Source organism: Nesoenas mayeri (genome assembly GCF_963082525.1).
Source record: "Nesoenas mayeri genome assembly, chromosome: 4".
NCBI classification, from domain to species: Eukaryota; Metazoa; Chordata; class Aves; order Columbiformes; family Columbidae; genus Nesoenas; species Nesoenas mayeri.
The window spans coordinates 44781166-44805690 of record NC_137540.1 but is presented as its reverse complement, the minus strand read 5'-3'; the positions used below and the strand labels follow the sequence as shown (position 1 = coordinate 44805690).

General features: G+C 38.8%; 1 protein-coding gene across 1 annotated transcript in view; it reads left to right on the top strand.

Annotated features, from left to right (window-relative positions):
- Nucleotides 1–1377: 1377 nt before the first annotated feature.
- Nucleotides 1378–24525, top strand: part of MTNR1A (melatonin receptor 1A) — a gene marked incomplete at both ends in the record, with an annotated part of 54131 nt that continues 30983 nt past the window's right edge. The window contains one exon of the mRNA XM_080344178.1: nucleotides 1378–1570. Within this exon, the coding sequence (XP_080200304.1) occupies nucleotides 1378–1570 (193 nt within the window). The remainder of the gene's footprint in view (nucleotides 1571–24525) is intronic.

Below are 24525 nucleotides of genomic sequence, written 5' to 3'. Positions count from 1 at the left end.
GCTGTTTAGCGGGGGTTGCGGTGTCACTTGGTGACACCGGCTGGAGCGTCTCCCGCGGAGAGCCGTCCCCTGAGCCCCGCAGCACCTGCACCACCCGAGGAGGAGCCCCGCTCTCCCGCTGCGGACACCCCCCTGCCCCCGAGGTTTCGGGTACCCCAGGTCACAGTACCCCAATACGAGTTCGGGCGGGATCGCGGTGCGCGGGGGTCACCCGTGGCCGCCAGCGCCGCCACAGCCCTGTGCTTAGCGGAGTGCAGTGTGAATGGCCATTCGCGCTCGCAGCCGGTTTTCCTGAATGAGAGAGTAATTCCTACGCCCAGTTTGCTGAGATATTTTAAACTGCTGTATACCATTCAAGCAAGAAGAAAGTACCTTTTTTTTTTTTTTTTTTTTTTTTTTTTTTACCGGAACACGTACGAGAGGGTGACTGGGGTACCCCATTCGCTCAGCCGGTGCCTCCTCTCCGCGCTGCTTTTGGGGAGCGGCGGAGCCAGACCCCATCAGGCTCAGCCGCTGCGGTGTGTGGCTCACCCGCGCTGCCGAGGTGGTGGAGGAGGAAGGGGGTGCTGACGGGGCCCTGTCTCTCTCCCACCCGCTACCCCGTGCAGCGGCGGCACGTGGCGCTCCCGGGACGCGGGTCCTCAGACGCCCGCCCCTCGCGAGCGCGGCTCCGCGAGGAGCTTTTTATAGCAGCACCGACCCGCTCGGGGGTTTCTCGCCGCGCTCACGTTATTGTGCGAGTGCGATGTTAAATAAAGACGCGGGAGGAGGGGAGGCGAGTTCAGCTCGCGCCTAATTAAGAGACGGCGTTAACCAGGAAAGCTAAAAATAGCCCCGAACGCCGCAAACCACATAACCGCAGACAGCAATACCCGTGGAAACCTCACTCGCCTCCGCCGTGAATGGGCGGCCGGGAGCATGAATGGGGGAAGCGACGCGCGGGCGTGAATGGGGCCGCCGAGAGGGGTGGGCGCCGCGGGGGGGCGCTGTGGCGCTGCCACCGCCAGCGCCGCGCGGCAGCTGGAACCCCCGGCCGCGCACGTGCCGGCGCGGGGGTGGGTCGGTGTCACCTGGCGGCAGCGGTGGCGGCGGCGGCGGCGGCGGGCGGGGCGGGCGGCGCGGGGGAGGCTATAAAAGTGTCCCGCCGCGGCACATGCACACTTCGGGGAAACTTCCGAGCCAGAGCGGTGGCCATGGGAGGAGCGCCCGCTCCCGCCAGACGCGCTCCGCCTTAGGGTGGGCAGCCCCGCGGCAGAGGACGGCTGCGGCCGGGACCCCCGCCCCGATCTGCCCCCACGGGTGGCGACGCTGGCGGGCCCGCCCGCTACTCCGGCACCTGGCTCTGACTTGGGAAGAGGTGGCTGCAGCAGCGGCAGGATGCGAGTGAACGAGAGCGAGTTGAACAGCACTGTCCTCCCGCGGGACCCGCCGGCCGAGGGAGCCTCGCGCCGCCCGCCCTGGGTGACCTCCACCTTGGCCGCCATCCTCATCTTCACCATCGTGGTGGACTTACTGGGCAACCTCTTGGTTATCCTCTCCGTATACCGCAACAAGAAGCTGCGGAACGCGGGTAAGGGGCGGCGGGAGGGTCCGAGGGGGGGCCGCCTGGGGTGGGGAAGCCGCGGCTGCGGGGCGCAGCTCTGTGGCCTCTTCTGTCGGTAAAACTTTGCCCGGGTGTGGAACTCCAGGGCTGGGCGCTCTTAGCGTTCGTCCCTGCGAGCGGTTACAGGCTGTGACAGGTGCCAAGGGCTTCGTTTTTCCTACCGAGTCGGTGATGGAGCGGATGAGGGTATTTTTAGCACCCGCCACCAAATCGTGGTGCTATTTTTAGCTCTCGATAGTTCCCACCTAGCAAAACCGACAAGTAAGCCTTACTTAAGAATAAAATTTAGACATGGTGCTGGGGATGCTGCTGCAGCATACGGTGTGTGTCTGTGCATGCTGGATGCTATTCTGATCGATTTTCTTTGAGTTACAGAAATGCCTCCAGCAACGAATACTATGATTGGAGCTTCAAATCAAGTAAATATTAAGTTATAGACATTGCAGTATTCAGGGAAAGAAAAAACAAAACAACAACAAAACGACCACCACAAGATAGTAATTTCATTTTTTTTGTGCACTTCCTACTTGCTATCTAGGTCTTTGGGCAATGGGAAACATCTGACAGAAAACAGATCTGGCACATTCTTAAAAAATAAATCTCTAATTTTGATAGGATAGGTTCTGTGAGTGTCTGAGTAAATCCCTCTTAATTCATGGATTATTGGTCAGACAGGCTGGAACTTCTTCAGATTCATTCTGCTTTATCGTGTCAGACCAGCTGGTGCGCACATGTACCAAGTCTGTGCACTCAAAACCCTATGCATCTTTCATTGAAAAAAATCTGGGAGCATGTGAAGAGAGCTGCATTGTTAATGAAAGCAGAATTGAATTCCATGACAACTGAGACACTGCATTATTTATTTTTTTTTTCCCCCCCACAACTGCCTGTGAGGTTCTTTATTATAGCTCAAATAAGTTATTTAGTTAGTGGTTCATATGGGGGGAGAACTTGAGCCTGGGCTTTGCTATAAGCTAGTCTAATAAAGATAGCCAATACTGGACTTCAGCAAACAGTGACGTGCTTAACTTTCTAAGGGTAAGTCAGGTAGTTCAAATGGATTGTATGTTTCAGTTTTATTTGGCCACAGTGGAATGCCAACACATAGAATCAAAAGGATGACAGATTTTTTTTTTTTCCTCTGTATATTTGTCACTGATGTGAATTCTAAAAGCTATATTCTCTTCTTGCTTTCATTGATAGAAATTTCATTCACTGGAGCTGGCAGGGTTACACACTGCAATACTATGTATTTGAGAAGAGAATCAGCCTCCAGAAGTCCAAGTCAGCACTTGACAACCTTGATTCCCAGGGAGATTTTTCAGATGAAGGGAGAATGGGTTGAGATAGACATGTCACTGGGGTTACTCCAGGGGAAAGGCTGATATTCTGTTCCCCCTCAATTACTAAACATGTACTTCAGCACTTCTGTGGGGAGTTTCCAATACAGATGTGTCTGGTAATAAGTCTGAAATAAATATGATGCCTGTTTTCTGAAAATATAACTGAATCACTGGACTCTGTGTGCGCATATTCTCTACTGTAGGTCTCACGTAACGCCTCTTGAATCCCAACACACGTGCTCATGTGCTCATTCTTATTGCATTTCTCGTTCCTGTCTTTACTGTCATAGTGACTGTTAAGAACTGCAGCAAACTGGCAACAGTTACGTCCTACAGCTAGGAGAGCAGGGTGTTCTGAACATAATTATTTTAGACTGTAACATGAACTAATTACTGGTTTACTGTCTGAAATTAAGGATTAACTAAAACAACTAAATACTTGGTACAAGATGGGGAATAGTTTATAGTCTGTTGTAGGAAAAATAAGTAGTAGCAAGTTTTTAAAGTCTTTTCTTCAAAGGGTTGTTTTGTGGTGGTGTTTTTTTTTTTTAGTACATAGATAAATGGAAACTTTAGAAAGAACATAATTAATGAGCTTGAAAAAGGTGTGTGAAGTGTTTTTAACTAATCCTGCAAAAACCTGTGTTTGGGCATAACTTTGCTTTAAATAAGCACCACTATTAAACTTGGCATTGAATTAAGAAGGGGTTACTCAGTTGAGTAACTTTATGATGAAACATAAGTATTTAGAAAACTCTGGCCTGTGTGTATGAAGAAGAGTTTCCTAAATCTTGTTTACACTAAATCAGATTATTAAGGAAGAGATTACATTGAAAATAATCTGATTTATACATACAACTAATTTGTAACTTGCTAATTATAAAGACAGTCACAACTTTTCACAGAGCTGTAATAAGAAATTTCTGATTTTACAACAACCTACATTAATAAGTCTTTTGCTGGCACATTTATTGAGGAAAAAGGACACAGGATGAAAATTCCACTGGAAAAAGGTCAGGGAGGAACAGAAGATACCTCCTGAAGAAAATATAACTCACTGAAGACTTTTCTTCCTCCTTTGCAAGAGAGGACTAGCAGAAATAAGGAGTATTTTGACACCACCAAAAAGGTGGATTTGGTGGGGAAAACATCTTGCATCTCTGCCCCACTCTCTATTATATAAATATTTTTTCAGAAGATAACTACAAATTGAACCTGTGGACTTGCAATTTAAAAAGTGCATTGGGAAATAGTAGGAAGGCCTAGAAAAACCTTCTCAACAAGTGGTGTAACCTTCCTGACAGTCAGAAGGTTAGTAAAAGACACTGATCAAAGCAGAGAAGTCAGTATCTCAAAGAAGTTTATCTCAGCAAGCGAGGAGTGTCTGATACTACAGACTCCTTCATAGTCACAAGCATGGCTTCAGTAGATGCTCTTCTAGACACAGAAGCTGATGATGCAACTGGTAGGATCCTCTTTTATTTAATGTGCTTGACTTGTAATAAGCTTCATAGTTCTGGTCTTTTTTTTTTTTATGATGACTTTGTAATCTAACAGGCACCTGACACCAATTCAGTTGTGATGGGAACAGCTGTGATTTAATGCTGGCCTACACAAAGACTGAATTTGGTTTATGATGTCTGTGATCTTTTAACAGTAGAACAAAGTTCAAGGGAACATTCAAGGCATAAGGATTTTATTGTCCATATCTTGATAGCATATTCATCCATCTTGAACTTTAAACTGATCTGCTTTCTTTGATTAACTTTAAAAATACTAAGAATAACTAATTTAAAACATTTTGGTGTAAATCATCTTAATGTGTCTTGTTTTCCATCACTAATATTCATAGATCAGAAATAAGGTCGTTCAACAAAAGTTCCACCTGGAAGAGATGAAATAACTAGCCTTAGGGAAGGTGGATTAAAGAACTAGTAGTGCTCTTTGCAACAAGTGGAGTGTTTACTTGAAACTATCGACATTGCATTAGAGCATATCGGAAAACTGAAGAGGTCGTTTAAAGTGATGTATTTAGTAAAACACAGAAATTCAGTGATTGCTAGTATCCTTATGCCTTTGTTGTTACCCACACCAATGAAAACAATGCATCAAGAACAAGGTGAGGGAGCAGTTGTAAGTCTTTGACTATGGAGATTAGTTTACCATGTTATATTAAAATGCCAGCTAACATGTACCTATCATTTTGGTGACAGGGGAATTTGGGTGCTCAGTGATTGCAGGACTGGACCATTCTTAAGGTCAATGAAGAAAGCTCTCCTGAGTGTTGTTACACTTCTTGCTTTTCTTTCTCTTCCTTTTGGAACTTCTCTCAGCCTGGTGGGTTGCTTTTTCCTGGGTGCCTTATGTGCTGAGCTCCAAAAGAGCCCTGACCACCTCTTCAACAGATTCCTGTGTTGGAAGGGAGCCTCCAGCAGGCAAGAGAAGAGCCCCAGCAGTTCCACCCTCACTCTTCTGTGCCCATTCTGTCTGCCAATGCCTGACACGAGTTGGGATAACAGAGGGACTGGTGCCAAGCTGGTAACCAGCAACTGCCATATCAGGGCAGAAAGCTGCATTCACTCCCTTCTCACCCATCTCTGTTCTGTGCTAGGTGTATTTATGTTTTTGTGCTTTTTGCGAGTTTCCCATGTCCTTGGCCCAAATATTTTGTTGCTAAAACTCCTTTTGTGACTAGTGAAGAAGCCAGAGAAGAAGTCTGACGTTGCTGAGGCCCCAAGGCCCTAGAGCAGCAAAGTAAAAGCTATTAATAACTTCACTAGGACTGGAAACATGCTTGAACTTAAGTATGTGTGTTAACTACTTTTCTGAATGAGATGGCAATGAAAAAGGGAAAAAACCCCGATGTTCATAGGCTAAATCTGCCTCAGCTGCATTAGGTCCAAACCGTTCTGTAAAGACAGCTCTGTGAGTGCTCAAAAGAATAATGAGCTCAAGAGTAATCCTTGACAGAATCTGTAAGATCAGTGAAGTCACTTGGGGAAGAACTAAAGAACACAGCTACCTTGTTTTTTTTTTTGAATTCAATATTTGTTAAACAGTACAGCCATTGCAGAATTGGGGGATTGGATCTATCATCAGGAGTTTTATTTTGGAGGCTTTTCAAACTGGCCCTGGGTGTTGGTTTGAGCAGCATAAGAATCTAGTTGAAGAGTGCATTTTTCTAGAATATAAATTTAAAATATAGTAATGGAACTGTCTTTTGATGAGATTGGAGATCTCATTGGCCTTTTCAGAATATGATTGTTCTTGATGATGTTTTGTTTTTTAATTGTAAAATGATAATGTTAAATGCTCTATTAAAGATTTATTTATATAATAAATGAAGCTCCCATTGCAAATTTGGACTAATGGAATCATTGTTTTTGTCACAGGTGATCCTTGGACTTCTTTTTGTGCCTCGACAGAAAATGGGTAGTCTGACAAATATTTGACTCAAGGGAGATAACTTGTAGAAGATCAAGTTGCAGCATGAATTCAGGGTTCTGCTGAAAGATGAGATGTTGATGACAATGAACATTTATTTCAGATATGAATAACTTCCAGTATTAAAAATGGTAAGCTGTTTGGAAGAAGGGCGTGGAGATCCTGAATTTTGCCAGTTGTTGAACAAAACTCACATAAAAATACAGTTCAAATAAAGCTGTTCTTCAGAATGATTTTGATTGAATAATTTACTGAATCAAAGGTTTGCTTCAGAAACCTGTTTAAATGGCACTGTGCTGTCAGTGACCAAAGGTAAAGGTGAGTATTTCAGGTAATTAATACTCTATTCTTAGTAGTATGTCTGTCAAAATCATCTATTTTTTCCTTTCTGCAAGATTCTGCATTCTGAAGTTTTTAGAGCCACTACTTTCTCTAGTTTGCTACTGCCAGTGGACAGTGGTACTGAGATGCTATAGTGTTTGCTGACTCTCAGGTTATTTTTTGAGGGGTTCTCCCTTTTCCCATTAAGTTTATTTTTTATTAGCAATTTCTAATCTGTTTCTATTCTTACCTCTTTTCTATTTCTTTTTACAATATCTCCTTTTCTGTCATGTCATTACATAGATATTTTATGTATCTCTAGCGTGAGACAATATCAGCAAATCTAGTTTAGTGACAGGAAATGCTACTGACAATAGGCATCCAGTGCTGATATGACAATGTCCATTCTGTACAGTGAGGCTTGCTTTCCTAGAGCAATAAAAATGTTGCAGTGTCAATTCAATGCTATGTATCACAGTTTAATTTTGCAACCTCAATGAGAACCTTGTCACCCTTGCTGTTGGCAGTTTTTCTTCTACTCACATCTGTGAGCTGCCTCAAATTCCACATTTTCCTGAGAAGCAATTACCAACACCTTTTACCTTCCTTTTCCGGAAGACAAGTTAACATGATTTGTTAATGTTTTAACATTTGCTTGTTTAACAAACAAATAAACGTGTAGTTAAGTAATGCTTGGGACTATAATACAAATGTTGCTACTAAAGAAGTGTTCTTTCAAAATCCAGCCTTCCTAAAATCACAAAAATGGGCAGTATTACAGTTTAGTGGGATAACCAAGGTTACTACCTTACATGACAGAATTAAGGTCTGATTATGTTCTTAATTTTAAGAATGGATAAAAGATACAAAAAACCTTTATCTATAACCTTGAATTCAGGTGATAACTATGCTGCAATCTTCTTAATATTTTCTTTTTCAATTAGAGCAGAAACTAAGGTATAATCAGTGAGTATGTTTACAGCCTTCAAATAGTGACTTCTGTAGCTTCTTAATAGTGTTACGGTGCAGACAGGTAAATGTACAAAACTTTGTCCCGTAACTTTTTTTTCTTTTTTAGTGAAGTTTGTTGCCCGTAAAGAGAAGGCAGACTTATACTCATTCCTTGAAGAAACACCTTGCATTAGAAGTAAAAGATTTTTAGCTCTTTCTTTTCATTTTACATGTGATCTAATATAGTACCAGGTCATATAGATATGTTTTTTGAAGGATAGTTGTTACCTTATTGATCGTCATAAAAATGCAGCTCTTGATTATCTCAGAGTCCTATACTTGAGTTGAGGACTTGAATTAGGTTGTCTGGGTTCGGGGAGAGGGCTCAGTTTTTTATCATGGATGATGCCTCATATTTTGATTGCTAGAATTCTAAGTAAGTCCTTTAATGTGTTACTTAGACTATCTAATCTCCCCTAACTCCTAAGGTCCCCTGCTCTCTTAAAAGAAAACAAAAAAAAAAGCGGGGAGAAGAGAAGCAGCTGATTTCAAATCCTGCTGTGTGTGACCAGGCACTGGAGTTCTCTATTCAAATATAATACTAAGCAGCTGGAAAGCTTTATAGACAGTTTCAGGCCAATTATATTTTGTTTTCCTGCCTACACCCTTAAACAGACTATTTAGCTATCTTCTGTAAATTGGGCAGTATATGTAATTTTTATTTAGGCCTACAGAAACCCCATTCTACATGATGTGTACATGTAATCCTAGACGCAATGCTGAAATATAAGATCTCTTTAAATTGTATCGACTTTGCTTTTGAGGTGCAGATGCAAGGTTAGCAAAACTAACTGGTCTTCAGGGAGAGGCTACCAAACAGAAGTACCCAGCCCCTTGGTGCTTGATATCGAGTGGGGTCAGTTGGAAATGTTGCTTTTGTTAGTCAGCTGTTGCAGCTGCACGCCAGTGTTAGCCCCCTGTGGTTATAGTGCAGCAGTCAATATGACATTTAGCCAGACAAGGTGGCCAGCTCTGTAGCCATTGGCCAAACTGATGTATGAGCATGAGTACAGGGATCAGCCTTGAAAACTGATATCCATTCACACCATAGAGAAATTTCAGCAGATCCCTGCCTTTGTGTTTTGGGAAGAATAATGAATGCTCTTTCCCACCTGGGTAGTAGCTATGGATTTTAGTTTATGTTCCTGTTTTGCAGACTGAGCAATGAGCAGTTTTCTGCTCTGTAGTCTTGTTTTGTTTGTTTGTTTGTTTGTTTTTTACAGACACATTCCTTTACCTGTCTGTGTTCGATAAAAAAGAAGTGATTTCATTTTCAGTGGTGAAAGAGTATTCTTAACCCAATACAGTTAGGGTATGGACAATTTAATGTTAGAGCTATTGAAAGGAAAGCACCTCTTTATGTAAATATTCCTCATTTACAGCCACTATTTGCTGCTTCAGTCAAACATCACAAAGCCACTTGTAAAATGAAGAATGGCAGTGCTTTTTATTTTCCTTCAGCACTCTGGATATTTTTTTTTTTTTTTTTTTTAGTAATAGCATCCACAGACACATTTTGAAAGACTGGATATTGTGGAAAATGATGAGACTTACATATCATGAAGAATCAAAGTTTGCATACATGCAGATAAGTTGGTTACTTCAGCTGTGTTTTTGTTTCATTTTGGATGAAAAATGGCCTATAAATAAAAAAAAAACCACACCTGCTTTTATTAATAGTTTACATGTATTAAACCTTAATATGTTTGTCTTAATTATAGTAATTATTTACATTAAAGTTATGTCTCCAGAATATTTCTGGCTGTGTAATTCCAGGGTCTGCCCTGTGTAATTTGCATCCTGTAATGAATGAACCTAACATACAAGTTTACATAATTATAGGTTACTTTAAAAAGCCTAGGTTCTTCCCCACATTTCCATTATTCCACATTACATCTCCCAGCATTCCCTGAATCTGTTGCTGAATCGGTTCTCACTTAAAGGATTGAAAGGGACCTTCTTGATCATCAAGTCAAATTTACAAGTGTAATAGGTGTACACAGAAATCTTTTCAGAATCACTCTTCACTTTAAGGTATAGCTTTCTTCTTATTCCATCTTCAGAAGGGTATTCTCACTGCCTAAATATATTTTCTATCAGTTTATATGCTTTTGCTATTGTACTGATGTTACTTAACGTTACTGAACATGTGTCTATTCTTGTAATGAGTGAGAATAAACAGATCATTGCTTGGCTGTCATTTTGCTAGTCCAAAAAAAAAGTGGATAACAAATTCTATTAGTCTATCTGCAAAACAACCTTTCCCCTTCTGCGAGAGGGCACTACCCCCAGGAATATGCCTCTTCTCTGGAAATACCTTCCTTGAAAGCAAAATCCTGGTTTTACTGAAATCAATAGCAAACCTCTTAGAGAGGTCAGTGCCTGTCTCCTTTCACTTTTTTGGCTGCAATACTTGCCCATGAAGGCTGCTATGCTGCTGACAATCTTAAGCTCAAAATGTGGTAAGCAAAGAAGTCTTTATCATAACTTTGGACTCAGAACAGGGTTTTTGTTGGATCACTGATATCCTTGCAATAAGGATGATTACAGATCAGGGTCATGAGTGCCTGATCTGCATATCCTAAGGTGGATGCATCACATAAAGCTGCTTACAATTTAATGTATGGTAGGTATGCAAGCTATGAAGTCTGAGAATTGATGCTTCAAGAACACCCATGGGAATAAAGAAAACACAAGAGACTGCCTACTACTGCAATGCTGTCCTTTCTAGGTTGTTTTTTGTTGTTGTTTAGCAAATGGATATTATGTTGCTTAGGTCAAGGATGGTTTTCTTGTACTACAGTTGCCTGGTCAGATCACATCAGTTTAACCTTGATGTTACCTTTGTCCTCTTCTGCTTTCTACAAACTCGTAGTTCTTTAGTATGTTCATTAAGCAGAATAAATTTCAGAATTGGGGTTTTGTTGCTGTAGCCTCATTGTATAGATTTTCTAATGATTCTGTTTCCAAATATGACATCATATATATGTATGATGTTCCTTTGGAAATTTCTCTTATCAATCTGACTGTCTTCAACCACTGTCTTTTCAGTTCTTTGGATTTTTTTTTTTTTTTTCCTTGCCTAAAGAAACATACTGTTGACAATCTGCAGTGCTTCATAAACCCATCTTATTCTCCTGATGATGTAAGAAATTTCAAGACCTGTTGCTAAGGATTTTCTTAGCATTGGCTCTGTCTTGTTTTGGGGAAATACAGAAACACATATATATTAAAACATATGTAAATCCTACTGGTTTTTACCATGTTGAAGAAGATACTCATACCAAAGGTTGCTTCATTTTGTGGGGTACTTTGGTTCTACGAATTTACAGATGCATCTAGAAACATTTCCTCTAATTATCTGGATATTTTTACAGTAAGTACCTTTTAAGTACCTTTTCATTTTCCTTCTTTTTTTTTTTTTCTTTTTTTTTTTTTCATTAATGCAGCATCCATTGGCACATTGTAACTTGTATTTCTGTGTATTTTTTGTGAATATACACACTCTAGAAATGATGGTCTCTCATATGTAGGAGAACAGTGTTCAACATGTCTGACAGGAAGGAAGGACAATAATGTTTTCTTATCTTTCACCTAAACACAGGTGGTGGGTTTAGTTCATGGTATAAATTTGATCAGTTTCAGTGCTTCTGTAATTTATGCTTATTGAAACAGCTCCAACAGGGACTTTTGTATTGGTGTCACATAAACATAGCTCTCACTGGCCAAGCTCATTGTACCCATTCTGCATGTAAGCATCCAGGACATGATCCAGAGTAATCTGCATAATGTTGAGTAAAACAGTTTTTCATCTCCTCTGCTAAGTATGGAGAAGATGGCAGAACCAAGTTTGTGTCTTAGCATATATTAAATACTTAATGTAGAACTTAAAATGCAGTCACATTTTCCCATAGCAAAGGTTTTCAAACACTGTTTTTAGCAAATAATTGGACATTTCTTTTACAAATTTGTCAATGTCCTGCTCCTGCTTTTTGCAGCTCTTGTCCTGATCCCTTTTTCTCTTGCTCATTCAGTGCATCTCACTACTGGGAATCTCTGCAATGTGTGGTAAGATTGTCAACTATGAACATTTTATTAGTTGCTAGAAATCTGCCTTAATTTTCATTGGTTTTATGGGATACTTGTCTTGCTCATAGACACTCTCCTCCAGCAGTATCTACCTAACATACCAACTTTTGTTCAATTATTTTTGGACGTATCTAGGAACTTGTCCTGCTTCTGTTCATCATGCTTTTGCACTTTTTTCTTTGGATGACCTGTACCCACTGGGTATTATGCTGAAGGTGGCATAAAGATTACCACTACTGTATTGAAGAATAACTTTGCACTATGCTTGTTAAACTCTTTGCTGCTGAAGTTGTTTGTTTTCTTTTTTCCCCTGCATTTTTCCATTGAGGGTAGATCTGACAGGTTTTGTCAGAAAGGCTCTTGTTTTAGAGTTGTTCTTTACTTGGGTCTCTCCCTTATGGGATCTATTACACAGTCTGTGAAAGCTGGTTTTAGTACACTCCATAATAATAGAATACTGAGATGTTGCACTGTTCTTAGGGGCATTATGAATACTAGCATTTTAAAAGGACGTTGAGTGCTGCTTTTGCAATTATTCCTGGTATGAATTTCTAGTGCATACTTAGTGACAACCTGCGGTAGATTGTACGGTTGTACAAATCTTGCCCTTGCACCTTGTTAATACTGCTTGCAGCAATCATTATCTAAAACATGCCCAAAAGATATGGCTGTATCTGACAAACATGTAAATGCAGCAGTATGAAGCGAGGAGGGGGGGGAAAGAAGCAAATAAGCTAAGTTGAAGCAACCTAGTAGACATAATATTTACAATCTGCTTGTTCTTGGTTCCTGTTTTGTACTGTGGTATCCCATTTGTCACAACAGTGATGCGTCCCTGCCTTGTGGGCTTTCCTAGTGGGTCTTCCTTCTCTTTTACTTTTCTCAAGGTATTGCAGCGATGGGGCTTTGCTACCAGAATGCTTACTGGAGTCTAGCTGCCTGAGAACATCTTTCTTGTGCAGAGAGAACTTCACAGACTACCAGCAAGCAGTGAATTGGTTTCTAAGATCTTTTGCTTATATTCAGATATTTATATTATCTTCTGTCTCTATATTTACTCAGAAAACTTTCTTGATCAGATTCAAATTTCGGAGAGATTTTGCCTGTTTCTGGTTTTTGAATTGGTGACTATTCATTGTGGTGACTGGGCAAATAAATCTCAAAATAATTAATTTGTTTGTGTCGTTTTTTGGTCTATTCTTTTACATAGGTATAAGTAATAGAATTTCCAGTGGTAACACTGAGTGGCAACTCCAGTATATGTTTCATTTAAGCTAAAACCCATTCTGAAAATATTTATTAACATTATTTTAAGATTTTGTTTTGTAGGAGCATTTATAGATATGCATGTGCTGAGTACAAATGTAGTATGGAATCAAGTACATTTTCTAGAAAGATTAAAAGGAAACTTTTAGTATATTAGAATGTTACTGGAATTAAAGAACTGTCTAATAATCATCTATAAATTCAAACAATATTATGCCTTCTACGTTTAGAAACTCTGAGCCTCTACTGAGGTAACAAGAGAGACAGATGAGTTGAAAAGTTTGAAATGCAGCATAACTGAAGAAGTTAGGTTAACATGTCAGCTATAGTAGAGCACATATGAGGTAGTAATCCTAAAAGCAACCTTCATCTCATAGGTGTAAGTGTGGAGTTATTAGAAGTAAGCTACTATCTTTGCATGTGTACCTACATGGTTCCTTAGGGCTGGAGTCCCTTCTCAGGCTTAAAAGCCCCACAGTCCACTCAGTGAGTACAGCTGCAGTAATTACACAACTCCTGGTGGACAGAAAGGGCCTCACTGCAAACTTTCAGTCATACAAGGTGATTTTAGTCCATAGGTTGTCATTCAGCTAGCAGCCTCAAAATGGTGCTGTTCTCTCTCATGCTTTCTTGCTTTCTTTTATTTCTCTTGCTTATGGAAAAGAAATTGGACCCTTCAGGGCCCAGAACATTCTAGGTTGGGTTTTTCTGCAGTTAGTGTCACTTGATAAGTATCCTGATTTTTATAAGTACCCTGACTTATTTGGCCTGAAATTAGTTATTCAACTTGGTTTTTAGCTCCTACTTGGAATTATTCTCAGCTACCATGCAAAACAGCACAGGTACTTCAATAATATTTCTGTGATTTTCTTAGGAAGATTTACTGATAAATGTTCTTTGCTTTTTGCTGTTTCAAGTTCTGATTTGGATTATGGCCACTGGAAAAAAGTCTACTTGGACTTAAGCTGTTTAAACCAGTATGTAATACCTCATTCATTGTCCAGACAGATTACTTATTTTAATGACTCAGCATTGCCTTCAAAATTTCATGGTGTACTGGCACTGTTCTGAGAAGAGGGAGTGCAGAAAACAGGATTAATATGAGTCTTGAAATTAGTTTCAGTTAAGTGGAGCAAATGGTAGAATAATTTTGAACCTAAAATTTGGAGGGACCTGAAATTTCTATTTGCTAGTTTTGTGAATTCAGAAGAAAATCAATGCAAGTTTCCTGTGTTACCAATGACTTTTACTTGTACAGTTAACTATTGTTTGGGACTAAACTGTTTTCTCTGATATACCATAAAGCCCTTTGAGCAGTAAAAGTGTATACATCATACAAACTATTGAGACCAAAAAATAGGCAACAGAAGTGTGTAATGAAATAACAAGACTGAGGCCTCTAAGTATGGAACAAAAAATTCCAATGATACGAGATTTTTTCAAAATTCTAGTATTAGAAAGATCTGGACTCAGCTGTAGTTAAAGTAGTGACTCTCTTTTAAGGTCCTGTGTGTTCCCTGGACATGATTCTGTCCAAGCCTAATTAGACACAAGGCCTTTGACTTTGGAACTGCAGATGCCAGGGATGCCAAAAGATGTTATAGACACTCAGTTTTCGGAGCTTGTGAAGTTCTCTAAGAGTCTGTAATACTTTGTGAATGAGATTTGGACAGTGCAAAAAAATCAGTCCAGGACAAGCAGCATACCAGATAACATGCTGATTTAAGATACAGATGGAAAATGCAGTTACATACAGGCATGCTGTAGGCAGAGTTAATAATATATTTGATGAAGAAAAAAAAAGACTAGGGTGACCTCTGATTCCCTTCTATACAAACTGAAATAGGAAGATGACTTTAAGTTCAATTTTTTTCAACTGAAGTAGTGCTCAGCATAAACTTGAAAGTATTTTCCAAGAAAGTGATGTATCATCTGGAATTGAATGCAGTCTGTTTGATTTTGACCTATACTGTTTATGTATTTGTTGACATTTCTTTGAGGCATTTGTAATGATAAGTAATTTCTTCTCAACTGAAAATCTTATGCTGCAATTGTGTCTCTCCTGTTACAACTACTGTTGTAGTATTGTAAAAGCCCAGTTCCTAACCCATTTTTGGACTTCACTTTTTGAATGATAATGGCTTGTGCGTAACACCCCAGTTCTGCTGTTGAGTTTACTTGTACCAATGCTTTGTTATGTTCCCATCAACAGTTCCCAGCTTCATTCTGTAACAGTCTTTTTTTTTTTTTTTCTCAGCAGGGCAGTCAGTGATTCTTTATTTGAAATAACTGTACAGGGAATGTAATGTTCTACAGCACCTATGTGCCATGTGCCTCACTATGACTGCAGCTTTTCTGTCAATTCTTTCACTATGTCCTTGATGTTATCTGATACATCTTGCTATTTTCTGTCACTGCTTTCTTCAGTGCCCCGTCATATTTTCTGAGTTTGTATCATGTTCTTAGCTATTGCACAGATGCCTGTAATATCCCTGAATTAGTCTCTTAGTTCTTTTGTGGAAGTATTCCACTATTCCATAGTTGACTTTATCTCCAAAAGAACAGGAAGAAATGTATAATAGTGTGCCTAGTCTAGCTGATTCTTCATCTTTTTTTTTTTAACTTATCCAGAATAGTTAATTTGTTTTCACCACCTATTTGATCTTAAATGCTTGTGGTTAAGTGCATGGACTCTTCTTATTTCTTAATACCTATGTTAGGATCTTCTAGATCAATACAAGTTGTTGTTGGGAGGATACCTTAGGGCTATGCTATTAACCTTTGTTGTGACAAACTCATACTACTGTGGTTCTTCCCTTTCTAGGTGTATTTCTGAGTCCAATCCATTTTTCTGAAATGTGTATTTTAAGGGAGTATATGAATCATTACAAATGTACAATGCTCAGGAATGCCCTTAGCCCCTCAAAGAATTTCAGATACTGCACAATTAGATTTATTTCAGTGATGGATGCTTTTCTTCAGAGCATGCCTAGTTTAGCATATTTAAGCTCAGCAAAAAGGAATCTTTTCTGCTTCAGTGGCACTGTAGAACTTTTCGAGAAAAAGTATTAAGAACTGTTCTTATTCTGGACTGTTGCTTCCACTAAGGTAATCTCACCTTGGGCTTTTTGAATCCCTTCACATCTTACAAGCACAATGTCAGACTACCAGACTGCTTTATCTGAGGGAGACCTGTTATCACTATAAAGTGAGGATCCATAATCATGCAATACACTGGCTTCAGTCTGATTGAGGTTGATTGAAAGAAGATTGAGAGATAAATTCTCTAAATATAGTAGAGGATAATAAGTTTCTCTGAATTCCAAGATTTATATGTGAGTTATTTTGCAGTACTTTAGAGCTGAGGCAGAAATTTGTGAATCTACCTTTTGGGTAAGTCATCTATTCTGAATATGGCAGATTGTGATTATGTTTTTTACATTTGTGATCCATTACTTCAACACTTGTGTCTGTATATAGACCCAGTTGTGCAGGCTGTTGTATATATTCCATGTGTATAATTACATACATTTATTTCTGACTTTCAAGTTTTATACTGTCCCTGCTCTTTTGTGAGTGGTCTGTGAGTCTATCAGTATGCAATTCAGTCTTAATTTTCCCATACATTTTTTAAACAATTTTTGTGCAGCTTGTGGAATTCTGAAAATGTACCTTGCATGTAGCAAGAATGATAACTTTAGAACACTTGAGTTTTTCTACAAAAATCTATCCATATACATGCCTTTTGTTCACAAAAGTGTTTTATTCAGAGAATATATGTACCATACACCTTCAAAAATGAGTTATGGGATTAGGTGGTCTTTCATGATCATGTACTCATGCAATTTCCTACTTAATTTTGCACAGCTGTTTTTGAATTAGATGGTACAGTGAAGATAAACATTAGAAGATATTTGGTTTGTTTTTCTCTGGAATTGTTCCAAACATAACATTTTGAGAGGCATCAGTTAGAAGGCAAAGTTAGCGGAGTTCACGAGACTGTGACTCACCTGACCTGTTGGGTTCCACAACAGCAGTTTTTTCAGGATAACTGTAATGAAACATTTGTTACTGCATTACGGGTATTGAATACTATCAGATAGATTATGTTGCCTCCATAAAGTCTTTACTTCCAGCATTACCATATAATGCCATTTTAAACTCTTATCTCTATTTACCTCTCTTTTGATCTAGGTACATCATGGAGATCACTGAATTAAACATATGAATTGGTCACTAGTAATACAAAGTTCAAAAGGTTATATGAATTCTTTTAGTTTTCTGTCAGCCCCTTTAGCCATGCCATTTAATTGACTTTTCTGCCTCATATTGCCTAGCTTCAGTGAAAATACAGCTTTTGGATATTTCCACTCTATGTCTCAAATGACAGTTCAAATAATGTCTAATATGCCCTAGAATGCATCTTCTCTAATTTCTTGCACCAGTGCCTAAAGTTAGTGGTGTTTCTCACAGAGCTGGCCCTAAAATCTCCATGTTACCAGGTGACCTAAGTGTTGTCATCTCTTCCACCATATTTCCATAGCTTTCCATACTGTTGAAATCAGAAACTTCACAGAAGACACTGAACTCTACTGAAAGCAGCAGATAGGCTTGAGGCGCATTTTTATGCTTGCTAAAATGCTGCTTGCTAACATCAATGAAGTTAACACTGAATTGTACTTATGTGAAATCAGTGACCAGCCCCTCAATTTGGCCAAAACCCACTTTTGTGTACTTGCTGGGAAAGCCTCCAGTGCTTCTTATTTACAGACAGCTTTGTCTTTTGTCTCCTAAGACCAGCACATCTGATGACCATGTTTAGAAGACTCCAGGTTATCTGTGAACAGATTTATAGTAAGAAATTCAGGTCTCCTTTAGCTTGTAAATTTTTAAATTTCTAATAAAATTGTTTATGTCCTTGTAAACAAGTTGAAAGACCAGTTGACAGTGACTATGTGTGTGTGAAAATTCAACTGACAGGTATAGAGTAGTCATAAAATATAGGTATGACATAGCTTTAAAATCATTGCAAGAATTGCCAGTAATGCTTGCTACTGCAGTTATGGTCTTTGCCACATAAACTGCAGATGTTAAAACTATTTAGAAAGTTTCTGTTCTACTGGCACATGTTTACTACATTGATGTTAATTTTAAGAGACAATAAATGACTTTGACTTGAAAGTAATCCTCATGGAATTAACATGCTTTTTTACATGAGAATATTAGTCTAGGACTAACAACTAAATGTTCTCTCTCCCAAAAGCAACAGCAGATCAGAGTCCTGAAAAAAAATTATCTGAACAAACTAAATAGCAAAGCTGAGGTCACATAGAGTAAGCCACAAATCAAGCTCCTAGCATGACTCAGAGATTTGTTAATACAGCTGTAAACAGATTTTCTAAAAAGCATTGAAGTGGTCCCTCTGTTGATATGCAGTGGTTTAAATATTGAAACTACCATGACCAGTACAAGGGGAAGGTACAAATTTGAAACAGTCTTTTGTTTTAACTTCCATGGGCCTTATCTACTAATTTGAAAACTTATTTTCTAAACCATAGGAAAAGATGAAAGAGACTTATGTTTATGATAACAGAAATGAAAGTACATAGCAATAGGAATAATATTTGCCAATTTCATGCTTGCCTATACTGCATCTGTCATGGGCTGAGCTTCTATGTAGTAAACATTGCAAAAGCACCAAAAAAAAGAGGTCCCTATTAAAAAGGATTGTAATCAAGTAATTAGGAATCGTGTTGGTGCAATTATTTATTATTTCAGGTCTGATCATAGCAGTATTCTGGAATTCTCTACTGATCATTCTTTCCAGATGTGTGTCACAGCTATAACTTGTATTAGAGTAGGATAAGGCATGTGGCAGGCTGGAAGGCTTTTTAGTATATATATATGTATGTATTTATACTATGCATATCATATACTATGGGTAATATATATCCCTGTTACATTACATCTTTTATGTTGCCCGGAGCAGCATCCCTTACAAACTGTTCTTTTCACTTTAGTGTCATATTTCATTTTTGCGATGAAAATTCAGAGCCATCTGTCCCATTGAATTCAGCTATGCTGATTTTTTTACATTGAATTGAGAGTTTCACAGTAGATTTTAATAGCAGTGGCATTGCCCACATTTTGTTGTGTGACAGTGGGGTGTCTGTACCACCACAGAGTTTGGTAGTTTCCTCCTTAATCTGCTTTAAATTGAACAAACAGATCCTTGACTGATGTTAATGTTCTCAGCTTCTACAGCTGTGACAGTCAGCTGCAGCTGATGTTACACACTTCTCCTGAAATGATCTTTGCCTATTTAAATTGAATTACAAGCCATAAGAAGCTATGGTGGTTTCTTATGCAATATGACATCTGCCCACTCAAGCCAAAACAGAACTTGATTGGATACTATCAGCTAGATTAAATGTCCTCCCTTCAAAAATCTTTGTTTCCATATAACGCCATTTAAAACTCCTTACACACTTTCAGTGTGCTTTACATCATTGCAGAGGCTTCAGAGAGCACACAGATTGGCCAAGCAGTCCTCTAGACATCTTTGGAGCTGCAAACTGTGTAGGGTAGATGGAAATCACCCATGGTATGATGTGCATGTGACTAAGTGCTAGAGGTAAATGACAAAAGTTCCGTACCAGGAACTGGAGCTTTGCACTGTGTGACATGTGCATGCATGCTCTGCATCCCATTTTATTCTCCCCATCCGCTTTTCAAAGTCCTTGACAGACTATGGTTCTGCAATTCAGTTCAGTTTTCCACTGAGGTGGAAAACAAGTACCAGCTTCTCTATCCTCACTGCAGAGTAGAAAGAACAGCAGAACAGGTGAGCTCTACAGGAGTATTCCTGAGACAGAGTCTCCAGCTGAAGGGTTTCCAGTGCAAGTACCTCCTGTACTGCCATGGGCACGCGTAGAGTTCTGAAGATCTGTAATTATTAGTGAATGTCTTTGGTTACAGTCCCTGCAGTGGAGGAATTTTTTTGTGTTGTGGGAACTACTGACTGGAGAACAGTCCATTCTATCTGCTTCAGGAAAACATGGGCAGGTTAGCAAGGCTTTACAGTTTGCTAAGGACCTTCTTAGAAACTTGGTTCCTGCTGTCTTTCAAATATAGTTACCCTACATGGGGCTCAGATAAAGTTTCTTTTTTCACATGACCTTTTTTTGTACAAGTGAAGGAGCGGTGAGGTGGTCGCTTCTGGGTTTTTTTTATTGTTGTTTCTTCAGACAATGTTATTTTTCTGTGCAGTTCCATTTCCAACACAAACATTTTAAGGATGTGAATGCCCCAGTCAAACAATGCTTGTTCTGGAAGCAGATTTATGTTTAGTTGCTTTGCAGGTCTGGGGGTCAGCTGTGTGTGTCACCATTGGAATGCTTGAAACTTAAAGCCATTCTATAGATTTTTTTTGTCTTTTTTTTGTCTTTTTTTTTTTTTTTTTTTCTTCCCCTTGTCTTAACTGAACTTAGAATTCAAATGTTTTTGAGAGCAGAAAAAATTCAGGACACACAAAATACTGCCACTGAATTTGCAATGAGTCCCAAAAATACTTCATTTATTTCAGATAGTTCTGTCTTCAACTTATTGCAACACCTCCACAAAAGCAGAACATGATTGATGTATTCAACATCTAGGGAAAGAAAAAAAAAAACTAGCCTCAGTGCCAGTTACACTTGAGAAGAAGAGACAAATGTATTTTATTTTATATCCAGATGCTCAAGGCACTTTCTGCTCAAATGACTCGATTCTTCTTCTGGTAAACAAAGTATTCAAAATGAAGTTCCTAATACAGATTTTTAGCAATGGTAACTGGAAGAGTTCTTATGACACTGTATCTACTTTCCTAGTGTGTCCATGTTCCAGTTACTCAAATCCATGGATTTATCTAAAATCAAAATCAGTTCCAACACACTGCATTCCCCTTTGGCTTATCCTCAGCTGCTTGAATTGTCACGAAAGTCATATTAATAGAGGCAGCTGCTTTTCATCAAAATAAAGTTTGTGATGCTGCTCTTTGAGTACTGACAGGTCAAATCTGTGCACATCAATTGCAATCCAAAGTTCAAACGGAGCTTTCAGTGATAAATTTTCTGGGGTTTATTTGTCTTTGTTGCTTTAAAGTCAATTTACAGGTGATTTTATTGCACAATTTTAGTATCCATTTTACCCCATATTTGAATGTTTTTCATATGAGAGCTCTTATTGCTGATTTTAAGGTGCCAGGGTTTTTCTGATTCTGGATGGTTTGCAAAAGACAATTCTGACTATTTCCAGCAAGCAAATTACTTCACTGTTATGTGCCAGTGATTCCTTTTGCCATCATGTCCTTTAAGCTAAATGGCACTTTTTTGCAGATTTTTTTCTCCCAAAATTTCCAAGAGCATCACTGTCATAAGAGAATACCATCTCCAGAAAAGGGATGAAGTTACTAGCTGTTGGACTGTCTAGCCAAATCTGCCTGACAAGTATGTTTTGCCAGTGGTATTATTAACACCTGCATGAAGCAGAAGGTCTTTTTAGAGTACGTGTATATTACAGAATTACAGAATGTTAGGGACTGGAAGGGACCTCAAAAGATCATCTAGTGCAATCCCCCTGCTGGAGCAGGAACACCTACATGAGGTTACACAAGAATGTGTCCACGCGGGTTTTGAATGTCTCCAGAGAAGGAGACTCCACAACCTCCCTGGGCAGCCTGTTCCAGTGCTCTCATATTAAGTGGAATCTCTTCTGTTCCAGTTTGTACCCATTGTCCCTTGTCTTATAATTGGTTATCCAGAATAGAAAAATCTCTCACATCAGTGTTGTCAACAGTTTGGAAAATATATAGCCACAGTGATTGCTGTCTGATTTCTACCTGGCAGATTCCAGTGGCTGAAAAAAGACCTAGGACATTATGGTGGCACTTGAACTCTGTGTGGGACATATAAGCATGGCCTTAAATAACTTAAGGTACTCAGTAACTTACAATATATGTTGACTTTTTTTTTCTAGTTGGAAATTTGCAGCTGTTCCACTCTATCTGCCTTCAACCTCTTAGTCTTTCGTGCTCTCAGAATGAAACATTAGTAGCTGTCAGCATACTAGATATGTCAAATTCTGGAGGGATGAGGGCAAACAGCTGTTGTAGGTATTTCAAGGAGTCAGCTAGTCTGCCTCTTACTCTACCTAACACAGGATTAGCTCTACCAACATGACCCTCAAAAAGTATGTACTAGGTTAATTCATTATTGTATTTCAGAATCAGCTTGCCTATTCCTGTGCAGTAGGGTTATGGAATAAAGACTGATTTTGCATCTGTGCATACAGCAAGTTCTTTCTCATTCTGTTCAGGAAGTGTTGTTTCTCTTTCTGTTCCTCATGGCATGTGGAATTGATGAAGGGACATCTTAAGAGTATTACCATCAATCTCTGAGAGGCCTATCTTTGTCACATATCTGTGTCACGTTGAAAGATTAAACACACAATCATTTTCCAGTAACATATAATAATTTTTCTAATAAAATATAATCATTTTCCAATAAAATAATATGAGAAATATTCACTTGGTCTTTATCCTTCACCTAAGACTTTGTGAAGAATATTGTCAAAAGGGTTTGGCCAATTAGAAACCTTCTTTGGGTCTTATTGAGGTTTATGACAAAAAATGTCTGCATAGGTAGGAATGCTGACAGTTTTGGAAGGCAAAATCTTTCATTTCAAACTATATTGTATTTTTATGCTTTAAGATACATGAGTATTTCATAAAAGGAAAAAAAAATACTGTGTGATATTATTACATCTCTTTTGAAAATAATAAGGTTTTTTTATTGACAGTTTGAGAGTGGTAAGATACAGCTTAACCTTGACTGTCAACACTGAAGGTTCCACACTTGTCCATTAAAAATAGTCTTTGTCTTCTTGTGGAAGTTTTTGGTTTGGTTTTCCCTGTAAGTTGTTTCCAGCACCGTACTGATGTTGACGATTCATAACTCTATCAGAATTTTCAGAACCTTGTTACAAAAGCTTGGAAAATTTGAAATCTTGCCAAGTTCACCTTTAGATTCAGATTCTGTTTCTTTTTTATGTTTAGGTTTGGGGAAATTTCTTTTAGTCTTTGTAATGATGACCAAGAAAAGCACCCTGGTCTGTTGACACTTGAGTTGTGATAATAGGATCCAGCCTTGCCTGATTACACAAGTCATTGTCTAAAATAGTTGCCTGCTTTTGCAGATGACGTGTAGAAAAATGACAGAAAAAAAGGAAAGAAGTATCTTTTTATTTGCTTTTCATTCTGCTGCTGATGAAAAGGGTAAATGTTGTTTCTTCTGTTGCTGGTCTCTGAGACATTTAATTAATCTGTTTTGTGCATAAGCTAAATGAATATCCCTAGAAGCAAATCTTCCTTTTTCACCTAACAAGCCCTACATATTTTTTACTTATTCTAGGACTGACAAAAGTAATCCAGCATTTTTACATATGTCTTGTCTCCTTTCTTACATGAAGTCTTAGTTTCATCAGCCATGATTTTAAATAGGAAAAATGACACTTCTGGAAGAAAAACTGTGTAACAGTTCTTTGGTGGATAACTCTTTAGTCTTCTCCATCTCCTGAAAACTGATTTCGGGTACTCTGTTTTGAAAAAGTTTTCTAACAAATTGTGCAATAATGACTCTTTATATCTAGTTGAATCTGAAGTTCTTTGGAAGACAGTATTAAGATGATAAAGTCAATTTTGTGTGACCCTTCGTATTTGGGAAGGAGGAGTGAATGGCAATATTAGAACAATCATGAAGTATGTAGCAAGTCATGATAACCAGTGTAAAACATCAAATGCTTGAATTGGGCTAGCGCATCAATGTTTAGTAAAGAAGCTGAACCTTAGCAGTTCAACTCCTAAATCAGTTTTAATCCAGTTTTGTTGGGGTGTTTTCCTAAAGTCTTAACCTTAATCAGCTTCTGCTTTACAGTCAGTGGACAGCTCAGCCCATTATCTCTGCACCATTCAACCTGTCAGAATTCATTAACTTGCCATCTACAGAGAACTCCCTCTGCAACCAATTGCTGGTTAATTCATCTCCAGCAAACTCTGAGGGATTTTGTTAAAGAGCAATTTTAGGCAAAGTATTTGATTTATGCTTCCTTTGGCACTATTTAGCCAAAGGTTCAACAAATGTCAGATTTTTACAACTCACCCAAGCTTGGTAAGATTTTTTGCTTCTTGAGATTTTGAAAGTAATCTGTGAGCAGTGATTTTGGCAGTGGGTGGGAATACCACAATAAAAATCTTGTGTGTTATTGCATCAAACTGTTTAGCACTTTTTTCCCTGTAACGCAATTATCTTCATTAAAGGACAATAAAATAATAAGTTGCAGCATCTTTCAGTTTGCCACTTCTGTAAGAGAGATTAATTACTTGATGTACATAAAGCATATTTTTCTGAGATT